General features: G+C 45.4%; 1 protein-coding gene across 4 annotated transcripts in view; it reads left to right on the top strand.

Annotated features, from left to right (window-relative positions):
• The window catches only part of fat3a (FAT atypical cadherin 3a), a 106,446-nt gene that overhangs the window by 24,436 nt on the left and 62,993 nt on the right, over positions 1 to 19,017 (top strand). For 3 of the 4 annotated variants that reach the window (XM_066666758.1, XM_066666759.1, XM_066666755.1), the window contains exons 2-3: positions 4,967 to 5,016; positions 18,754 to 18,960. In XM_066666758.1, the coding sequence (XP_066522855.1) occupies positions 18,784 to 18,960 (177 nt within the window). In that variant the 5' untranslated portion in view covers positions 4,967 to 5,016; positions 18,754 to 18,783. Of the gene's footprint in view, positions 1 to 4,966; positions 5,017 to 18,753; positions 18,961 to 19,017 lie in introns of those variants that run through there. The other variant, XM_066666760.1, reaches the window with a different exon arrangement.

Raw genomic sequence — 19,017 nt, 5'->3', positions numbered from 1 at the left:
GCACATGGTCCCAATCTACAAACACACACACACACACACACACACACACACAGCGGGTAGGTGTACTCTAGCTCCTGTGTGCTTTTCTGCTTCTGTTCATGCTCAACTCCAGATGTGTTCGTGCAATTATCTTTTTGGAAACAGCTGAGTGTGTGTGTGCGTGTGTGTGTGTGGTGGGGATGTAATTATTTGCTCAGGTTGAAACAGGAATGTAAATTCCTGCTTCTGTGTTTGCACTAGTTTGTCTGAAAGAGAAAGTGTGTGTGTGTGTGTGTGTGTGTGTGTGTGTGTGTATTGTAATGAGTGTGTCTGAATTCTAGCTTAAAGCAATAGCTCATTAGGTGTCAGAAGTCTATTAGCGGATCCCGAACAATTCCTTGAGTCAAAGGTCACCAAGTCCAATGCCATAAGTGGGCCAGAGGGGTATAAAGCTCCCAGTGTAGGGCTGTGGAACAGTGGAACCGTGTTCTTTTGGGTCAAGGACCTCCACAAATAAACCCCCAGCACCAACCTCTGATCTTCACTAATGTGAAGGCTGAACACCATCAACTCCTCGCATCAATGTTCCAGCAGCTAACGTTAACACCTCACAGAAGAGCAGAGACTGTTATTGCAGTAAAGTGTGTGTGTGTGTGTGTGTGTGTGTGTGTGTGTAACCGGATTTCACCAGCAGCAATTGCATGGCTGAGCAAACTTGCGCACAAAAAAAGGTGTGTGATCAATATGTCGATATGGTTCTTTGTGTGTGTGTGTGTGTGTGTGTGTATTACATCCAAGTCGCTTTGTTTCCCAGGTGTCTCACTGAGAGAAACATTGATTTCCCAGCATGCATTATTCACAAAATATGCTAAGGACCGCCCCCAAAGGGTTTTTCTCAATAACACGTATTTACTCTACAGGAATCTTGCAGAGTAATCACCATGGAAACCACAATTACATCATCACTTCTTATGAAACACTCTCTAGTAGACGTTATCAGCAGTGAACCGTCACTGTGACACGCTAACTCCCTTCTCTGGGAATGATCATGTCTGCTAGCACCTGTCTGGGGTTTACAATTGTGCGTTAGCATTAGGCTAAACAATAAGCTGTGTGCATGTGGCATTTTTTGACGTTTCTGAGTTGAATTTTGAGTGAATTTTCGAACTTAGAACCAATATCCAATATTTATTTTGTAACCTGCAACCAATATCAACCTTCATTACACACCCTATAATATTTAATTTAGAAGGCCTGGAGGGTACAATTGAAATAAAATAAATAGTAGAAAGTGCGTTCCTTATTTGTTTTTGTTTTTTTTTTGCCTGTGTAACACACCAAGAACCATGGGAAAAAATATTTCTAGCATCACTTGTACAATTTTAGACATCAAATATATTTTTTCCTACAAGTGAGGAAAGCCAGAAAGTTAACAATTGGCTAAAATCATTTCGTCCATATTTTTTGTTATCTTTTACCCCTCCAGGCTTCAGGGGATCAAGAGTAAAAAATTTCTGAGGTGCTCTTTGCTAAAAAAAATTTGTGAGTTTTACCACAGGGGGAAGACCATCTCAATAGACTGGTACTGTAGATACCTGAGTAAGCTGGCCATCATACAGCCAGAGATGAGACAAAATGTTCAGCTGTTCTTAATTATAAATACGCAAATTATAAATAATAAAGAACAGTTGAACCATTTGAACAGTTGAACCATACTTTCATTTTTTTATTGAAAACCTTTATTGAAAACCTCCTTAAATGAAAAAGGATGCTCTGGAGCAGCTGCACATGAGATTCAGATTGCCACACTCAGTGCCAAGAGTTGGCTTGGAGGGTTTAAAGAGTGCTGCAGCTGTGGAACCACATTCTCTGAGCCCTTTGAGATTAGATATAGTATCGTTTGTGACCCAGCACTAACCAATCTTAATGCATCTGCCATCAAAAACTCACAGTTCCCCAACAGCAGTGTTTATTTGTTGTAAAACTGTGGTTATAATGTCATCCCACTCTGATTTACAAGCAGTAATGGACTCCATCTGGTTATTCGCCTCACACTGTGCAGAACTCCTATCTCCGAGGCTGGAAATGATTTGCCCGGGGCATGGATTCGTCTCTTATTCATGAGCAGAAATCATAAAAACTCAAGGAGTAGGATCTCACACTCGGTTGCCGTTAGAAACCATACACCTCCATCTAGAACTACGGCATCATGTACATTTGCAGTGTCATAGGCTGGGATTTAATGGCATTTTTTAGACTGCAAACGTCGCCCATATATTTTAATGTGAGCCTCATAGAAAACTATAGACATATTAGCCTCTTTCTGCACTTCCCCTAGTGACCACCGCTCCTGGTGTAATTCTGGTGATAGAGGAGTCCTGGTGTGAGCATTTACAGTCTAAAATAAATAAGCAGAATCAGAGCTCTCTGTGGGCTCCGTGTTTCCTGCCACTGTAGACATGATTAACAAGGCTTTCTGTCCTGTTGGGGGTGATGTGCCTGTTTGTGATTGAGCACGAGAGATGATTTTGAAGCGATTAGAGCTGCCCCCCTGTTGAATTTAATCAGAGAAAAACAATAAACACTGTTCATATGTTCATTATATTCCTGTTTGTGTGTGTTTTTCAGAATGACTGTATGAATAAATCTTGAGGGACGTCCAGCTTTGTTACACTGGTGTCATTACACATTAAACAGACACCATCAGAATGTTTATCACTTATGACTATGATATTATCCACCACTTATGAAGTTTCTACATGTATACAGTCCTGTGTTTTATTTACAGTACACATTTGCATAATGCAGCTGGTCTACAATGTTTACATTAGTTAACTGCACTACCTCTAATTTCTATTTTAACACACCACATTCCTCACAGACAGTCAGCCGGAGGAAACCCACGCAGACACAGGGAGAACACACCACACTCCTCACAGACAGTCACTCGGAGGAAACCCACACAGACACAAGGAGAACACACCACACTCCTCACAGACAGTCACCCGGAGGAAACCCACACAGACACAGGGAGAACACACCACACTACTCACAGACAGTCACCCGGAGGAAACCCACGCAGACACAGGGAGAACACACCACACTCTTCACAGAGTCACCCAGAGGAAACCCACACAGACACAGGGAGAACACACCACACTCCTCACAGACAGACACCCAGAGGAAACCCACACAGACGCAGAGAGAACACACCACACTCCTCACAGACAGTCACCCAGAGGAAACCCACGCAGACACAGGGAGAACACACCACACTCCTCACAGACAGTCACCCGGAGGAAACCCATGCAGACACAGGGAGAACACACCACACTCCTCACAGACAGTCACCCAGAGGAAACCCACACAGACACAGGGAGAACACGCCACACTCCTCACAGACAGACACCCGGAGGAAACACACACATACGCAGAGAGAACACACCACACTCCTCACAGACAGTCACCCGGAGGAAACCCATGCAGACACAGGGAGAACACACCACACTCCTCACAGACAGACACCCGGAGGAAACCCATGCAGAAACAGGGAGAACACACCACACTCCTCACAGACAGTCACCCGGAGGAAACCCATGCAGACACAGGGAGAACACACCACACTACTCACAGACCAGATGCGATTGCTCTATGACTGCAAGGAAGCTCAGCTTCCCCTAAAATGTCAAAAAATAAGTGATCAAATATATACTGTATATATATATATACTGTATATATATATACAAATATATACTGTGTATATATATGCACTACAACGCGCTCAACTTTTGTTCAGAATCAGCTTCTTATCACTGGTAAAGATGCGGCTTTCCTCTCAATCATTCCCGCAGCTTCACAGCCTTTAAACAGTGTGTCCACAGATTTCAATAGCGAAGCAGCGAAACGAGACGAGTCATTGGATAAATGCTGGGCTTTGTCCCGCCCATCGGATGCTCAGCATCTCTGGGGGTCTATGGGGCAGTGGGCTGGCCCGGACACTCAGCTTCTGCATAATGATTGGATGATCTCTCTGACGTTGAATCCCTTTTTGATTGACAGCGAAATGAGCGAATCAGTGATCCTTTGGTGTAAAGATCCGTAGGAGCATTACATTTTCATTCTGCTCTGAGTTGAACCAGAGACTTTCTTAAACCTCTTAGCGGCATTTTCTTTGTTAAAAACAACTAGCAACAAATTGAGCTTCTAATTCTGGTGGGGGTTTTTTTGTAGCTGCTTGTGTTTGGAGACTGAGTTCTATCACTCTTTCTGACTTCTATTGCAGGTTCTGTCCAGTGTGTGCTGCTGAGCCCCTCCACCGTCACAAAGCACTCACAGGTGGACACACTTCACATTGGCCAAGGCCGTTTAAGCAGCCTAGCTCTGCTGGCCATTGAGAGGACAATAGTCAAGTCCCTGGAAAGGACGCCTAGTTGGTATGACAGGGTCACAGACCATTTTCTTGAAAAGGAACGGAGGGTAGAATTTACATATAAATAAACGGACACATTTTATGATGTAGGCCGAAATTTAGCTTCCCCTCCTGTCACAGACAGTCACCCGGAGGAAACCCACGCAGACACAGAGAGAACACACCACACTACTTACAGACAGTCACCCGGCGGAAACCGACAAAGACAGGGAGAACACACCACACTCCTCACAGACAGTCACCCGGAGGAAACCCACGCAGACACAGGGAGAACACACCACACTACTCACAGACAGTCACCCGGAGGAAACCCACGTAGACAAAGGGAGAACACCCTGGAGCTGTGAAAGAGAAACTTCCTGTTGCTCTATTTCTATTTTTGTTGTCATTATCTCATTTTATACTTAACTTGAAATTCAATAATCTATCTATCTATCTATCTATCTATCTATCTATCTATCTATCATCACACTGCTAACCATGGACGGGGCGAAGACGCAGAAATCCGTAAAAAATTATTAAAATGAACAAAACTAAACTATTCTTGTTGTGTTTCAGGTGTGGGGAACAGAGCGATGCCATGGCGGGAAAACCTCCAACACTGAGAGGTGAGCTAGTGGCTAATTCACTTTCAGATGCTTACAACAAGTGCTAACTAGCACTAAACCACCTGTTATTTTTATATCATTATAACTTTAGCTTGCGCTAGCTAGCATTCTGCTACAAGAGAAGTATGTTTGAGGAGTACAGTGGTGAACCAGCACGACCGCACTGGGTGGGCAGCTAAACAGTGGACGGCTGACTGTGGAGTTTGTGATGTCACTCTGAGAGCATAAATGTCTTAGCGCCTATAGTACCCTGAGGCATCTCCGCTAGTTTGAAGCTGCATCTCTTAGCTCCTTTAGAATCCAGAGAGCAGGCTACGATCAGTTGGAGAAAGGAATATCTTCGCCGCTCTGTAGTGTGTCTTCAAGACGCTCGGTTGTGTGTTACATTGTTGTGTTGTTGTGTGTTACTGTCGTATTTAGTTGTGTGTTCAGCATCCCTCCATTAGCTGCAGTCTTCCTGCTGCTGTGTTTGTTGCTTTGAAGATTTTATTAATGCTTCCTTTTTCATGGCTCCGTCAGAATTTCAAACTTCCAAAACAGGCCAGAGCTGGAGGCTGGCGTGCACACAAACACACATACACACACACACACAAACACAAACACACACATACAAACACAAACACACACACAGTGTTGAGCAGCATAAATATTTCAGGCCGTAAACCATCTTTTAGTTTTCTATGTCAGCTGACTTTGAAGAGGTTTCCTTGTTTTACGTTAACGTGTGTGTGTGTGTGTGTGTGTGTGTGTGTGCGTGTGTGTGTGTAAGAGAGGGTTGTAGTCAGCTACTAAACTGAAGGCTTTGATCACGAAGCCTCACATTGTGAATTATTAAAGCGTATTGTTTCTGAGCTTTGGAAAATCAAGAAAACCTGCCTTTCCAAAGTTCCTAAGTCTGTGTGTGTGTGTGTGTAATCAGTGGACATAGGGCATATATTTCAAGCATAACAAAGATAAAAACAACATCAAAAGCAATTATAATAATGATGAAAAATACTACTTATAACATGTGAGCAAGCTCGTCTCTCTTTCACGCACACTCACTCACACACACACACACACAGTGTGGATGGTGGCTGAACTGATTGAGCTGATAAGGTGGTTTCGTGTCTGTGGAAAGGAAAAGATAAAAAAAAGAGAGAGAGATAGCGACCATATGAGTGTTCAAGTTTGTGTGTGTGTGTGTGTGTGTGTGTGTGTGTGCTTTAACTACTGCTCTGTATAACTGACACTGGCTGATTTTTGTAGGGTTCAAATGTTTAAATGTAGTTTATTTTTAATATAATATAATATATTGTAATATTAATTAACCCTGGCGTCACAGTGGAGCAGCAGGTAGTGTCTCTGTCACAGTTTACGTGGGTTTCCTCCGGATGACTGTCTGTGAGCAGTGTGGTGTGTTCTCCCTGTGTCTGTGTGGGTTTCCTCTGGGTGACTGTCTCTGAGGAGTTTGGTGTGTTCTCCCTGTGTCTGCGTGGGTTTCCTCCGGGTGCTCCGGTTTCCTCCCGTGCTCCAAAAACACATGTTGGTGGTGGATTGGAGACTCAAAAGTGTCCGTAAGTGTGAGTGTGTGTCGCCGTGTTAAGGACTGGCGCCTTCTCCAGGATGTGTTCTCTCCTTGTGCCCAGTGATTCTGGGTAGGCTCCAGGCCCACCGCCACCCTGAACTGGATAAGGGTTACAGACAATGAATGAATGATAAAACTGAACATATCTCTGTCCAAATAAATCCCTTGTATCTCTCTCTCTCTCTCTCTCTCTCTCTCTCTCTCTCTCTCTCTCTCTCTCTCTCTCTCTCTCTCTCTGTGTGTGTGTATATAGTTTACATCATTTGAACTCAGCAGCTGTTCTTCACACTGTGTGGAAAGCTCATGATGTATGGACCAAAAGAAACACTCCAAAAAAACTCTAAATAAAATCTTGAAAGTTAAGAAGGTTTTTTTCCTTCTTTTGTAAAGTTACTAATTTGGAGATGTGTGTTTGCGATTGGACAGTGACGATGTGTGAAGTAATTTAAGAGTGTATGTAATGTAATGTACCAACTCTGGGTGGTGGATGCTCGGTTGCCATGGCGACACAGCCCTGGATGGACAGCGAGCTCTGGGCTGGTGGTGATGGTGTTAGCCACTGCACTGTCCACAGTCCTGAGCTCATAAACTCCTGTTAAAGTTGGGAGGTGTTAAATATGAATGGCCATATGAATGGAGCGCTGACCACAGCAGAAATATTCACCACCGTACAATACACTCTGGATGTGTGTGTGTGTGTCTGAGATAGAGACTGCTTGTGCATGAATGACTGAGGTTCACGATAAGGTCTGAGTTCTTTTTTTGTGTGTGTGTGTGTGTGTGTGTGTGTGTGTGTGAGTGTGTTCATTACCATCTGAATGGCTGAGGGGTCATTGAGATGCGGTTGCTATTGACAGCCAGCTGCTTTACACGACCGGTCACAGAGGTCTGAGAGAGAGAGAGAGAGAGAGAGAGAGAGAGAGAGAGAGTGTGTGTGTGTGTGTGTGTGTTTTCTGCACGACAAAGGGCCACATACATGCATTGTCCAGCAGACACAAATACATGAGTTTTCCATCTGCATACAACAATATGAGAGAGAGAGAGAGAGAGAGAGAGAGAGAGAGAGAGAGAGAGAGAGAGAAAAGAGGGGTCGAGAGTCAAGAGAGAAAAAACAGAGGGAGGAAAGAAGAGGGAGATGACAGATATGTGACAGAGAGACACACACAGAGAGAGAGAGAGAGAGACAGAGTGAGAGAGAGACACACACAGAGAGAGAGAGAGAGAGAGACAGAGTGAGAGAGAGACACACAGAGAGAGAGACAGAGTGGGAGAGAGAGAAACGGCAGATGTCAAATGTCGGCTGAACACAGAAAAACAATCCAATCTTCTTCAGAGGACACACACACACACACACAGATGACACACACCTGAAGGATGGAAAGTGCAGCTCTAATATAATTAGCAATAAATATGTGGCGCTGACAGTTTGAAATGGCAAAGACACCGTATATCACCTCACACACACACACACACTGAAGTCATGAGGTTGGTATTCATTACAGTGTTTAAAAGGAGGCCTGGTTTGGATGAGCAGTGTGTGTTGTATTATCACATCATCACTTTCATAAACAAAACCTCAGATCTGGAAAAACCTCTGAACAGGTTCCCATTCTGGGCTCAGGGGGCGGTTACGGTTATTTCAGTCACTCCGGAGCGCTCCTCTCTGCTGTTTGATACTGCTGTTTTAACACACTGGTAATGTGCAGGCAGCCATCTTGGATCCCCCTCCAAAATGTTCAGGCATTCCAACTAAAATGTCCTTATTGGATCTCAGACTTCCAATTTCAAATGGACTTTAGCGGTAGTGTTAGCTTCTGCGGTAGTGTAACATTAGCTCCTGTATTAGTGGTAGTGGTAGTGTTAGTTGTAGTGTTAGCTCTAGTGTTAGTGTTAATGTTAATTCTAGTGTTTGCGGTAGTGTTAGCAGTAGTTGTAATGGTAGTGTTAGCAGTAGTGCTAGTGATAGTGTTAGCTGTTAGTGGCAGTGTTAGCTAATAGTGGTAGTGTAAGCTCTAGTGTTAGCTGTTAGTGGTAGTGTAAGCTCTAGTGTTAGCTGTTAGTGGCAGTGTAAGCTCTAGTGTTAGCTGTTAGTGGTAGTCTAAGTTATAGTGTTGTCTGTAATGTAGTGGTAGTGTTAGCTGTAGTGTAGTGTTAGCTGTTAGTGGTAGTGTAAGCTCTGATAGCGGTAGTTCGCGGTATTGTGACGGTAGTGTTAGTTGTAGTGTTAGCTCTAGTGTTAGTTGTAGTGATAGCTGTAGTGTTAACTCTAGTATTAGTGTTAGCTGTAGTAATAGCTCCTGTGTTAGCTGCTTTGTCGAGGCTATAACTCCAGTATCCTGCATAAACCAACTTTCCAAAGACTACAGTGGGTCGTCTTTACAGGCAGTGGACTCTGCACTCTGTGTGTGTGTGTGTCTGTGTGTGTAGCTGAAACCCTTTTCAATCTGTCGTTAATGACTTGAAACAGCGACACAACGGACGTGTGTTTATACTTCAGTCGAGCGCAAGATTCAGAGGTGATTTACGGCCTATACACACACACACACACATACACACACACAGCTCAGACTGTCATGAATGGGGTCATAATTATGTTTCCAAATATACATCAGTAATAATACAGACAGCTTGAAGAATAACCACACACACAAACACAGTCTCACTCTCTGTATTTTCTTTTTTCCAGATTTATTTTGCTCTTTCCTTCTCTTTCTTTACCTTTTGCTCCTATTCTCATTCTGTTCTATGCTTTCTTTTTTCATTTATTTGTTCTACTCTCTCTCTCTCCTTCCTTCTACTTGGTACCTGCTACATTTATTCTTTTCTGTCTGTTGCATTCTCCTTTCACACACTCTCTCTCGTTTAAATCACCTAAATACACACTACAGTGCTTCTATGTAGTGAGTGATTGTGTGTGTGTGTGTGTGTGTCAGTGTGTTGGACACATGTTGAAGTGTTTGACAGTGAGTGAGAGCAGCTGCTCCTGTAAAGTCTGTTTCTCTCATTTTCTTGCTTCTATCAAGCACACACACACACACACACACACACACACACACACACAGGTCTCACCTTACAGGAGTTGAGCTCTCGTCTCATTTATAGCCTCCTTTTAAACAGGGTTTGTGTGAAAGTATTGAAGCTGAGCATCAGTCGACAACGAGACCTTTTTTATTTCAAAAAGCAGGATTTTTTTTTAAAGCCTGAAATATTCTTTAAAAACAAAACTCTTTTGTTTTTTCTAAAGAACCTTTTACCCATGTTTCACCATCACCTACCACATTACTTCTCACAGTGCTGCACTGCTGCAGCTAAATCTAAATTTATAATCAAAAGGAGCAAGAGGAGATAATAATAAAATAATAATAATAATAATTAAAATATGGCCCCTGGCCATATTTCATGTTTCCAAACTGATGAGAGATATTGGCTGCTTCCTATTTGTTTACTACAAACTAATACTATGGATATATACCATGAAGTAACCTATAAATGTAGTATATAAAACACAAAAATACTACACTGTGTCTTACTAACAGGACGTGAGGAACTGTTGCACATGTGAGGAACACACGTCATACTAAGCTGCAGCTGCATAGTGATCTGCTGTTTTTAAACCCTCACATCTCCTTCCACACTATGTAGTGCACAGCATCAGTCAAAGAATAACACAATTCTGCACATGAATAGTGCACTGTATGTCAGAAAAATAATTAATATTAATATAAGCAGAGTGTCGATTCCCGCTCCGGGTGACTGTCTGTGAGTAGTGTGGTGTGTTCTCTCTGTGTCTGTGTGGGTTTCCTCCGGGTGACTGTCTGTGAGGAGTGTGGTGTGTTCTCTGTGTCTGCGTGGGTTTCCTCCGGGTGACTGTCTGTGAAGAGTGTGGTGTGTTCTCCCTGTGTCTGCGTGGGTTTCCTCCGGGTGACTGTCTGTGAGGAGTGTGGTGTGTTCTCTCTGTGTCTGTGTGGGTTTCCTCTGGGTGAGTGTCTGTGAGGAGTTTGGTGTGTTCTCCCTGTATCTGTGTGGGTTTCCTCCAGGTGACTGTCTGTGAAGAGTGTGGTGTGTTCTCTCTGTGTCTGCGTGGGTTTCCTCCGGGTGACTGTCTGTGAGGAGTGTGGTGTGTTCTCTCTGTGTCTGTGTGGGTTTCCTCTGGGTGAGTGTCTGTGAGGAGTTTGGTGTGTTCTCCCTGTATCTGTGTGGGTTTCCTCCAGGTGACTGTCTGTGAAGAGTGTGGTGTGTTCTCTCTGTGTCTGCGTGGGTTTCCTCCGGGTGACTGTCTGTGAAGAGTGTGGTGTGTTCTCTCTGTGTCTGCGTGGGTTTCCTCCAGGTGACTGTCTGTGAGGAGTGTGGTGTGTTCTCTCTGTGTCTGCATGGGTTTCCTCTGAGTAACTGTCTGTGAGGAGTGTGGTGTGTTCTCTCTGTGTCTGCATGGGTTTCCTCTTGGTGACTGTCTGTGAGGAGTGTGGTGTGTTCTCTCTGTGTCTGCGTGGGTTTTCTCTGTGTGACTGTCTGTGAGGAGTTTGGTGTGTTCTCCCTGTGTCTGTGTGGGTTTCCTCCGGGTGACTGTCTGTGAAGAGTGTGGTGTGTTTTCTCTGTGTCTGCGTGGGTTTCCTCTGGGTGACTGTCTGTGAGGAGTGTGGTGTGTTCTCTCTGTGTCTGTGTGGGTTTCCTCCGGGTGACTGTCTGTGAGGAGTGTGGTATGTTCTCTCTGTGTCTGGGTTGGTTTCCTCTGGGTGACTGTCTGTGAGGAGTGTGATGTGTTCTCTCTGTGTCTGCGTTGGTTTCCTCTGGGTGACTGTCTGTGAGGAGTGTGGTGTGTTCTCTCTGTGTCTGTGTGGATTTCCTCCGGGTGACTGTCTGTGAAGAGTGTGGTGTGTTCTCTCTGTGTCTGCGTGGGTTTCCTCCGGGTGATTGTCTGTGAGGAGCGTGGTGTGCTCTCTCTGTGTCTGTGTGGATTTCCTCCGGGTGACTGTCTGTGAGGAGTGTGGTGTGTTCTCTCTGTGTCTGCATGGGTTTCCTCCGGGTGACTGTCTGTGAGGAGTGTGGTGTGTTCTCTCTGTGTCTGTGTGGGTTTCTTCCGGGTGACTGTCTGTGAGGCGTGTGGGTTTCCTCCGGGGGCTCCGGTTTCCTCCCACACTCCAAAAACACACAGTAGTAGGTGTGAGTATGTGAGTGAATGTGTGTGTCTGTGTTGCTCTGTGAAGGACTGGCGCCCCCTCCAGGGTGTATTCCCGCCTTGCGCCCAATGATTCCAGGTAGGCTCTGGACCCACCGCGACCCTGATCTGAATAAGCGGTTACAGATAATGAATGAATGAATGAATGAATAAGCTGAGTGTAATAGTACTGTAGTACTGTAGTCACTGTTCATTCCTCTTCAGGAGTCTGGGAAGATTTTACACTAGAGCCTGAACACAGTGCCCATCCGTGCGGTCAGCGGTATGTTTGGGACACTTCTGCTTATTATATAAAAATGTGACTATAAGAAATTTGCATATTAAAATATTAAAGTATCTTATGTAATGTACAAATATAAATGGGTTAATTTCAGTAAATAAAATGGGAGTGAATTGATATGGACTGACAGTGTGATGAAGTCTGACCTGTGTGTGAGAATGCTAATGTTAGTGTGTGTGTGTGTGTGTGTATGTGTGTGTGTGTGTGAAAACATCTCTCCACACTCAATCATCAACCACAACTCTCTAAAGATTTTAAATATGAAATAGATAGAGAAGGACAGATTCAGTGGTTCCCAGGGGTTGCTGGGACATTACGGGCTGTTGCTAGGCTGTCGCTACATGGTCACAAGGGTGAAATGTATTTGCAATGCTGAAAGGTTGTTGCTATGACACTTCAAGTGCATGCTATGATGCTGCATAGGTGTTTTAGTTGGTATAGTATCCCAGGTTGTGGCTATGGGATTTTTAAGGCATTTCAGGTGGTAGATAAGGTTCTCCAGGTTGTTACTAATGTGTTGCTAAGGAGTTTCTAGTCGGTTGCCATGGTGTTGCTTTTTGTGTGCTAATGTGCGCTTTTAGTTGGGAGGGAGGAAGGGAGGGAGGGAGAGAGAGAGAGAGAGAGAGAGAGAGAGAGAAATTTCTTTACCTTCCTGTGTCTGAAAATGAATGATGTAGTGTGTGTGTGTGTATGTGTGTGTGAGGGTTAATAGGTTGTTTTACATACTTCTACTATTACACACCCAATCACTGCTAAAGCGATTCACCAGATTCTTGCCCACACGGACACACACATAAACCCTATAAACGTACACACACACACCCTTTAGACACACACACACACACACACACACACAGACAATGTGTGTACCTGTACCTGTGTGTGACATTTAAGTGTGTCCTTAAATGTCCTTCACTTTTCATCCTCCTGTATACTGATGACACACACACACACAAACAGGTACAGAAGGATTAAGAGGAGAAAAAGTGATGTGGGACGGAGGGAGAAGAGGAGCTATCTTTTTCTCTCTCTCTCTCTCTCTCTCCCTTTTTCTGTCTCTCTCTCTCTCTCTGATGGATACATTATAAAGAGTTGCAGGTTATTTGGGTGAGAGAGAGAGAGAGAGAGAGAGAGAGTGTGTGTGTGTGTGTGTGTGTTATTCTTTAATGTAAATGATCCTCTCTGTTTCCTACTGACCACAGCATCAGACATGATGACCTTACCAGACTGTGTGTGTGTGTGTGTGTGTTTTACACATATGGAAATGATCCAAGCCTTGTGTGTGTGCAATGTGTGTGTGTGTGTGTGTATAACGTTTCTTGGTGTCAGGAGGCTAAATAAACGAGTGTCGTTACATTTTCATGTTCCAGACGTTCCGCATGTTGTATTAACCCTTTCAGGTCTGTTCTCATTACTTTCTATCCGCTGCAGTGTTAAAAGGGCACTTCCACCTACTTTTCAAAATTCACTAATAATGAAAACAGGCAAATATCTAATCAGACTTCATTATTCACATATTTTATGTTTGTCTTAATTCCAGAGAAATGGGGGGGGGGGAGAGAGAGAGAGAAAGAGAGAGAGAGAGATGGTTCATGTTCAAAGAAAAGCTGCAGAGGCTCGGATGAAAGTGTAAAAATCAAATCCTTTGTTTTTCTCTTTCTTTGGAGCGAGGGAGTGTAAAGCCAGGCTCAAATTAAACGAGTGTGAGTGTAAATACGCTGCAGGAAGCACTGTGTGTTTGTGCAGTCGTAGGTAAATCTGACAGGGTTTTATTATGCAGATGATGCAGATTAGCCATGATCCTTTAAATCTGCCGGATCCACATGATAACGAGCCTGCAAGTGTAGTCCCACATTTACCAGCAGGCAACCAATCACACGATCACTTTGAGCCAGCAGCCAAACATATACTTGCAATGAGCTAGCAGCCAATCACATGCTTCTTTTTGAACCAGCAGCCAAACGGATGCTGTCCTGAGCTGACAAAAATAAATAAATAAATCAACAACTACTTAAAAATCAGAGTCCCGAGTTCTAACCCGACCGAGTCAGAGTCGGAGTCCCGAGATCTAACCCGACCGAGTCAGAGTCGGAGTCCTGAGTTCTAACCCGACCAAGTCAGAGTCAAAGTCCCGAGATCTAACCTGACCGAGTCAGAGTCCAGAGATCTAACCTGACCGAGTCAGAGTCAGAGTCCCAAGTTCTAACCCGACCGAGTCAGAGTCGGTGTCCCGAGATCTAACCCGACCGAGTCAGAGTCGGAGTCCAGATATCTAACCTGACTGAGTCAGTGTCGGAGTCCCGTGTTCTAACCTGACCTAGTCAGAGTCGGAGTCCCGAGTTCTAACCCGACCGAGTCAGAGTCCAGAGATCTAACCTGACCGAGTCAAAGTCCAGAGATCTAACCCGACCGAGTCAGAGTCCAGAGATCTAACCCGACCGAGTCAGAGTCCAGAGATCTAACCTGACGGAGTCAGAGTCTGAGTCCCAAGTTCAAACCCAACAGAGTCAGAATTCAAAGTCCCGAGATCTAACCTGACTGAGTCAGAGTCAAAGTCCCGAAATCTAACCCAACCGAGTCAGAGTCGGAGTCCCAATTTCTAACCTGAGCAAGTCAGAGTCAAAGTCCCATGATCTAACCCGACCGAGTCAGAGTCCTAAGTTCTAACCCGACCGAGTCAGAATCCCGAGTTCTAACACAACAGAGTCAGAGTCGGAGTTCAGAGATCTAACCCGACCGAGTCAGTGTCAGGGTCCAGAGATCTAACCCGACCGAGTCAGTGTCAGGGTCCAGAGATCTAACCCGACCGAGTCAGAGTCCCAAGTTTTAACCCAACCGAGTCAGAGTCAGAGTTCAGAGATCTAACCCGACCGAGTCAGTGTCAGGGTCCTGAGTTCTATCCCGACCGAGTCAGAGTCTGAGTCCCGAGATCTAACCTGACCTAGTCAGAGTCGGAGTCCCGAGTTCTAACCCGACCGAGTCAGAGTCCAGAGATCTAACCTGACCGAGTCAAAGTCCCAAGTTCAAACCCAACAGAGTCAGAATTCAAAGTCCCGAGATCTAACCTGACTAAGTCAGAGTCAAAGTCCCGAAATCTAACCCAACCGAGTCAGAGTCGGAGTCCCAATTTCTAACCTGAGCAAGTCAGAGTCAAAGTCCCATGATCTAACCCGACCGAGTCAGAGTCCTAAGTTCTAACCCGACCGAGTCAGAATCCCGAGTTCTAACACAACAGAGTCAGAGTCGGAGTTCAGAGATCTAACCCGACCGAGTCAGTGTCATGGTCCAGAGATCTAACCCGACCGAGTCAGAGTCCCAAGTTTTAACCCAACCGAGTCAGAGTCGGAGTTCAGAGATCTAACCCGTCCGAGTCAGTGTCAGAGTCCCGAGTTCTAACCTGACCGAGTCAGAGTCGGAGTTCAGAGATCTAACCCGTCCGAGTCAGTGTCAGAGTCCCAAGTTCTAACCTGACCGAGTCAGAGTCCCGAGATCTAACCTGACTGAGTCAGAGTCGGAGTTCAGAGATGTAACCCGACCGAGTCAGTGTCAGGGTCCCGAGTTCTAACCCGACCGAGTCAGAGTCAGAGTCCCGAGTTCTAACTCGACCGAGTCAGAGTCGGAGTCCCGAGATCTAACCTGACTGAGTCAGAGTCGGAGTTCAGAGATCTAACCCGACCGAGTCAGTGTCAGAGTCCCGAGTTCTAACCCAACCGAGTCAGAGTCGGGGTCCCAAGTTCTAACTTACCAGAGTCGGAGTCCCGAGTCGGATTCCCTAGATCTAATCCAACGAGTCAAGAGATCAAACCCAACCTGAGTCAGAGTCCTGAGATCTAACTCTCAGTCTCTCTCCCTCTCTCTCAGTCTGTCTTTATGTCGCTCGACCCTGTCAGTATTCTGAAGGAGAGAAGTAGGTCACATCACCTCCAGAGCAGAAGAGAGTGAGGGGCTGCAAAATGTCTGTGTGTGTGTGTGTGTGTGTTTCTCAGATAAAGAAAGAGAGAACCTGAATGAGAGCTCCTGAGAATTTACTGACGATTAGGTTACCTGTGTGTGTGTGTGTGTGTAAGAGAGAGAGAGAGAGAGAGAGAGAGAGAGAGAGAGAGAGAGAGAGAGGAAGGCGAGGGAGTCTGAGGGTTGTGCATTAACGTCTGCCTCACTGACTCTGTTGTGTGTGAAAGTGGCGTATAAAAAAGTGTGTGTGGGTGTGTGGTGAATGAAGCTCAGATTTCTGCTCTTGGCTGAAGTGAGTTAATCACATCCGATGGAGTTATTCACCACCACACAGCATTTAGTTTCTTTCTGTCTCTCTCACACACACACACACACACACACACAGTGAGATCCTAACTCTCAGAATTATATCTGTCAGTGCTTTGCAGCTTTTTGATTGAAAACTGTTTTGTGTGTGTGTGTGTGTGTGTGAGAGAGAATGAGACGGGGTGGTGATGTACCCCTCTCTCTCTCTCTCTCTCTAGTAAACATGTGAATGTCTCTCAGCCAGATGCAGTTAAAGGCTGTTTCTATATTTTATCACAGTGGTCAAGGACACACACACACACACACATTACACACACAGGTGTTTGCTCAGTAGGATGACGTTGGCCTAAAAAGGTGTGTGTGTTGGCTCAGACTGGCAAGTCTGATATCACTGCTAGTGGGAATAATGATCGACCTGCAATTAACAGCACACACACACACACACACACACACACGCACGCACTCCTCATTCAGTATTCTCTGTGTTATGGAAATAGCTTTGGTCTCTATCACCTTCCTTTTCTCTGCAGCATATGGTGCCAGTCAGTTTAAATCACACACACACACACAGGAGAAACTTTATTCTCCAGACGTTTGTATCTGAACTGAAGGGTGTTGATGAGGAGTGTGTTCCTCTCTTCACTGCAGCAACTCTCTGTTCTTCAGGGAGGGGTTACACCAGCCGCTGGAACATTGCTGTGAAGAGCTGATGGTGTTGGGAACTAATTATGGATCACTCTCTCACACACACACACTACTCGGACTCATCCCAGAGGAAGTGTAAGGAGCTCCACCTCTCCAGAGAACACGAGATTTACACCACGGTGTCTGATTCTCGGCACTCACCAGTGTGACTGTAGGCTCATGTGCAGCTGCTCCAGAGGGTCCCATACACACTCTGTATCAGCAGAAAGTGCAGCTTAAACCAGCTAATGTCCCTCATTACAGAGGGGTGTCACTCCGCAGAGTGAGACCACCAGGCTCTAAATATAAACAGAATCCGAACATGCTGACCTCCACCTTTTTGTATTTGGACTATTCTCCCCCCTCCCCCTCTCTGTGTGTGTCTATGTCCTGCTGAGTCATTTTCAGGTTGACCATTGTGGTGCAGTAGCAGCTCCGCTGTGTGTGTGTCTCTGGTCGTGTGTGTGTGTGTGATTTGGAGCAGAGCCGCATCGTCCCTCAGGGTGTGCAGAAAAACAATCAGAGTCTAAAATGAGAGAGAGAGAGAGAGAGAGAGAGAGAGAGAGAGAGAGAGAAAGATGGAGAGAGAGACGGATAGAAAGAGAGAGGGGGAGACAAATGGACAGACAGTCATACTGACACATAGAGATACAGTGTGAAAGGGAGAGATACTATAGAGGGAGAGAGACAGATGAAAGAGAGAAAGAGATGGAGAGAGATGATAGAGAGAAACAAGGATAGATAGAGAGAAAGAGAGGGGGAGAGAAAGAGAAAGGGAGAGACAGAGATACAGTGAGAAAGGGAGAGAGACAGGGAGATGGATAGAGAGAGAGAAATAGAGAGATAAAGTGAGAAAGGGAGAAATACGATAGAGAGACAGAGACGAGAGGGGGGGGGGGTTGCACACAATGCTGATTCCACAGGTTTTTGGTAAACATTGTTTTTTCAAGCTTTCTTTTTTAAACGCACTGATCATGTGTGTGTGTGTGTGTGTGTGTTTATGAATGTATTTTTGAATCTCTGTGCTGTGTAATTATTTTGTTTCTGAATCGCGTTCCCTTTCTGGTTTTTCTCTACTATGTAATTGTGTGTGTGTGTGTGTGTGTAATTGTCTGTTCATATCCATTTCGAGGATTGGTTTGTGATGTCATCGATCCTGTGGTTTCCTTGGTCTTCACTCAAGCCCCTCCTTCTTTTGGCCTCTGTAATCAATACACCATCGGGGAACTCCACCAAATTTCCAGAATTCCCCCATAATCTCCAGTGATGGAGAGTGTGTTGGTGTGAAGTGGCTGATTGTAGAGAAATGTGTGGATTCAGGTTTCTTTCCAGTGGAGGTGAATGGAACCAGACGTCTCCACCTCTCCAACACACACCCAAGATTTAATTCTCTCTCCACCTCCTCCACCGGTGACATCCACTCGCCTGAAGATATTTATACGGAGTGATGATGATGATGACGATGATGATGATGGACAGTAGAGGACTGTAGAGCTTTCAGAGGAGGACGTCTGGTTCCATTCACCACCACTGTCCACTGCCCCCCACCGTCTACTGCCCTCACTTTCTGTGAGGGGCTTTTAGAGGAGGACATCTGGTTCCATTCACCACCACTGTGCAGTGTTCTGACACTGGAAGCTTCTCTTGAGCCACAACACTCTCTATCACTGTGTGTACTCCTAGCCAGGAGGTTACGTTGGGGTTTGGGAAATTGTCGGATGTTGTGTATACTAAATACATGTCACTAACCTCTCTCTGTCTGTCTCTCTGTAGAATGGCTCTGCTGATGTTAGGGCAGTGACCATGGCCCATTGGCCGGGAGTTAGGGCCGCTCTCCTCCCACTGGCCCTGCTGGCATGCTTGACTCCGCCCTTGCCGGTCTGTGGTCATGGCGACAGGCCCCGCCTCCAGTTCACGGAGCCACTGTATCACGCAGCTGTGTACGAGAACTCTGCGGCTCGGACCTATGCCGTCAGCCAGGTAAATGTGTGTCCTCACGGCAGTGTGAGATTTTTGTTGTTTGTGACTGTGGTTGGT

The sequence above is a fragment of the Hoplias malabaricus genome, chromosome 1 (genome assembly GCF_029633855.1).
Source record: "Hoplias malabaricus isolate fHopMal1 chromosome 1, fHopMal1.hap1, whole genome shotgun sequence".
Classification (NCBI taxonomy): Eukaryota; Metazoa; Chordata; class Actinopteri; order Characiformes; family Erythrinidae; genus Hoplias; species Hoplias malabaricus.
Note: the sequence above shows the minus strand (reverse complement) of the source record. Positions and strands in the feature narration are given on the sequence as shown.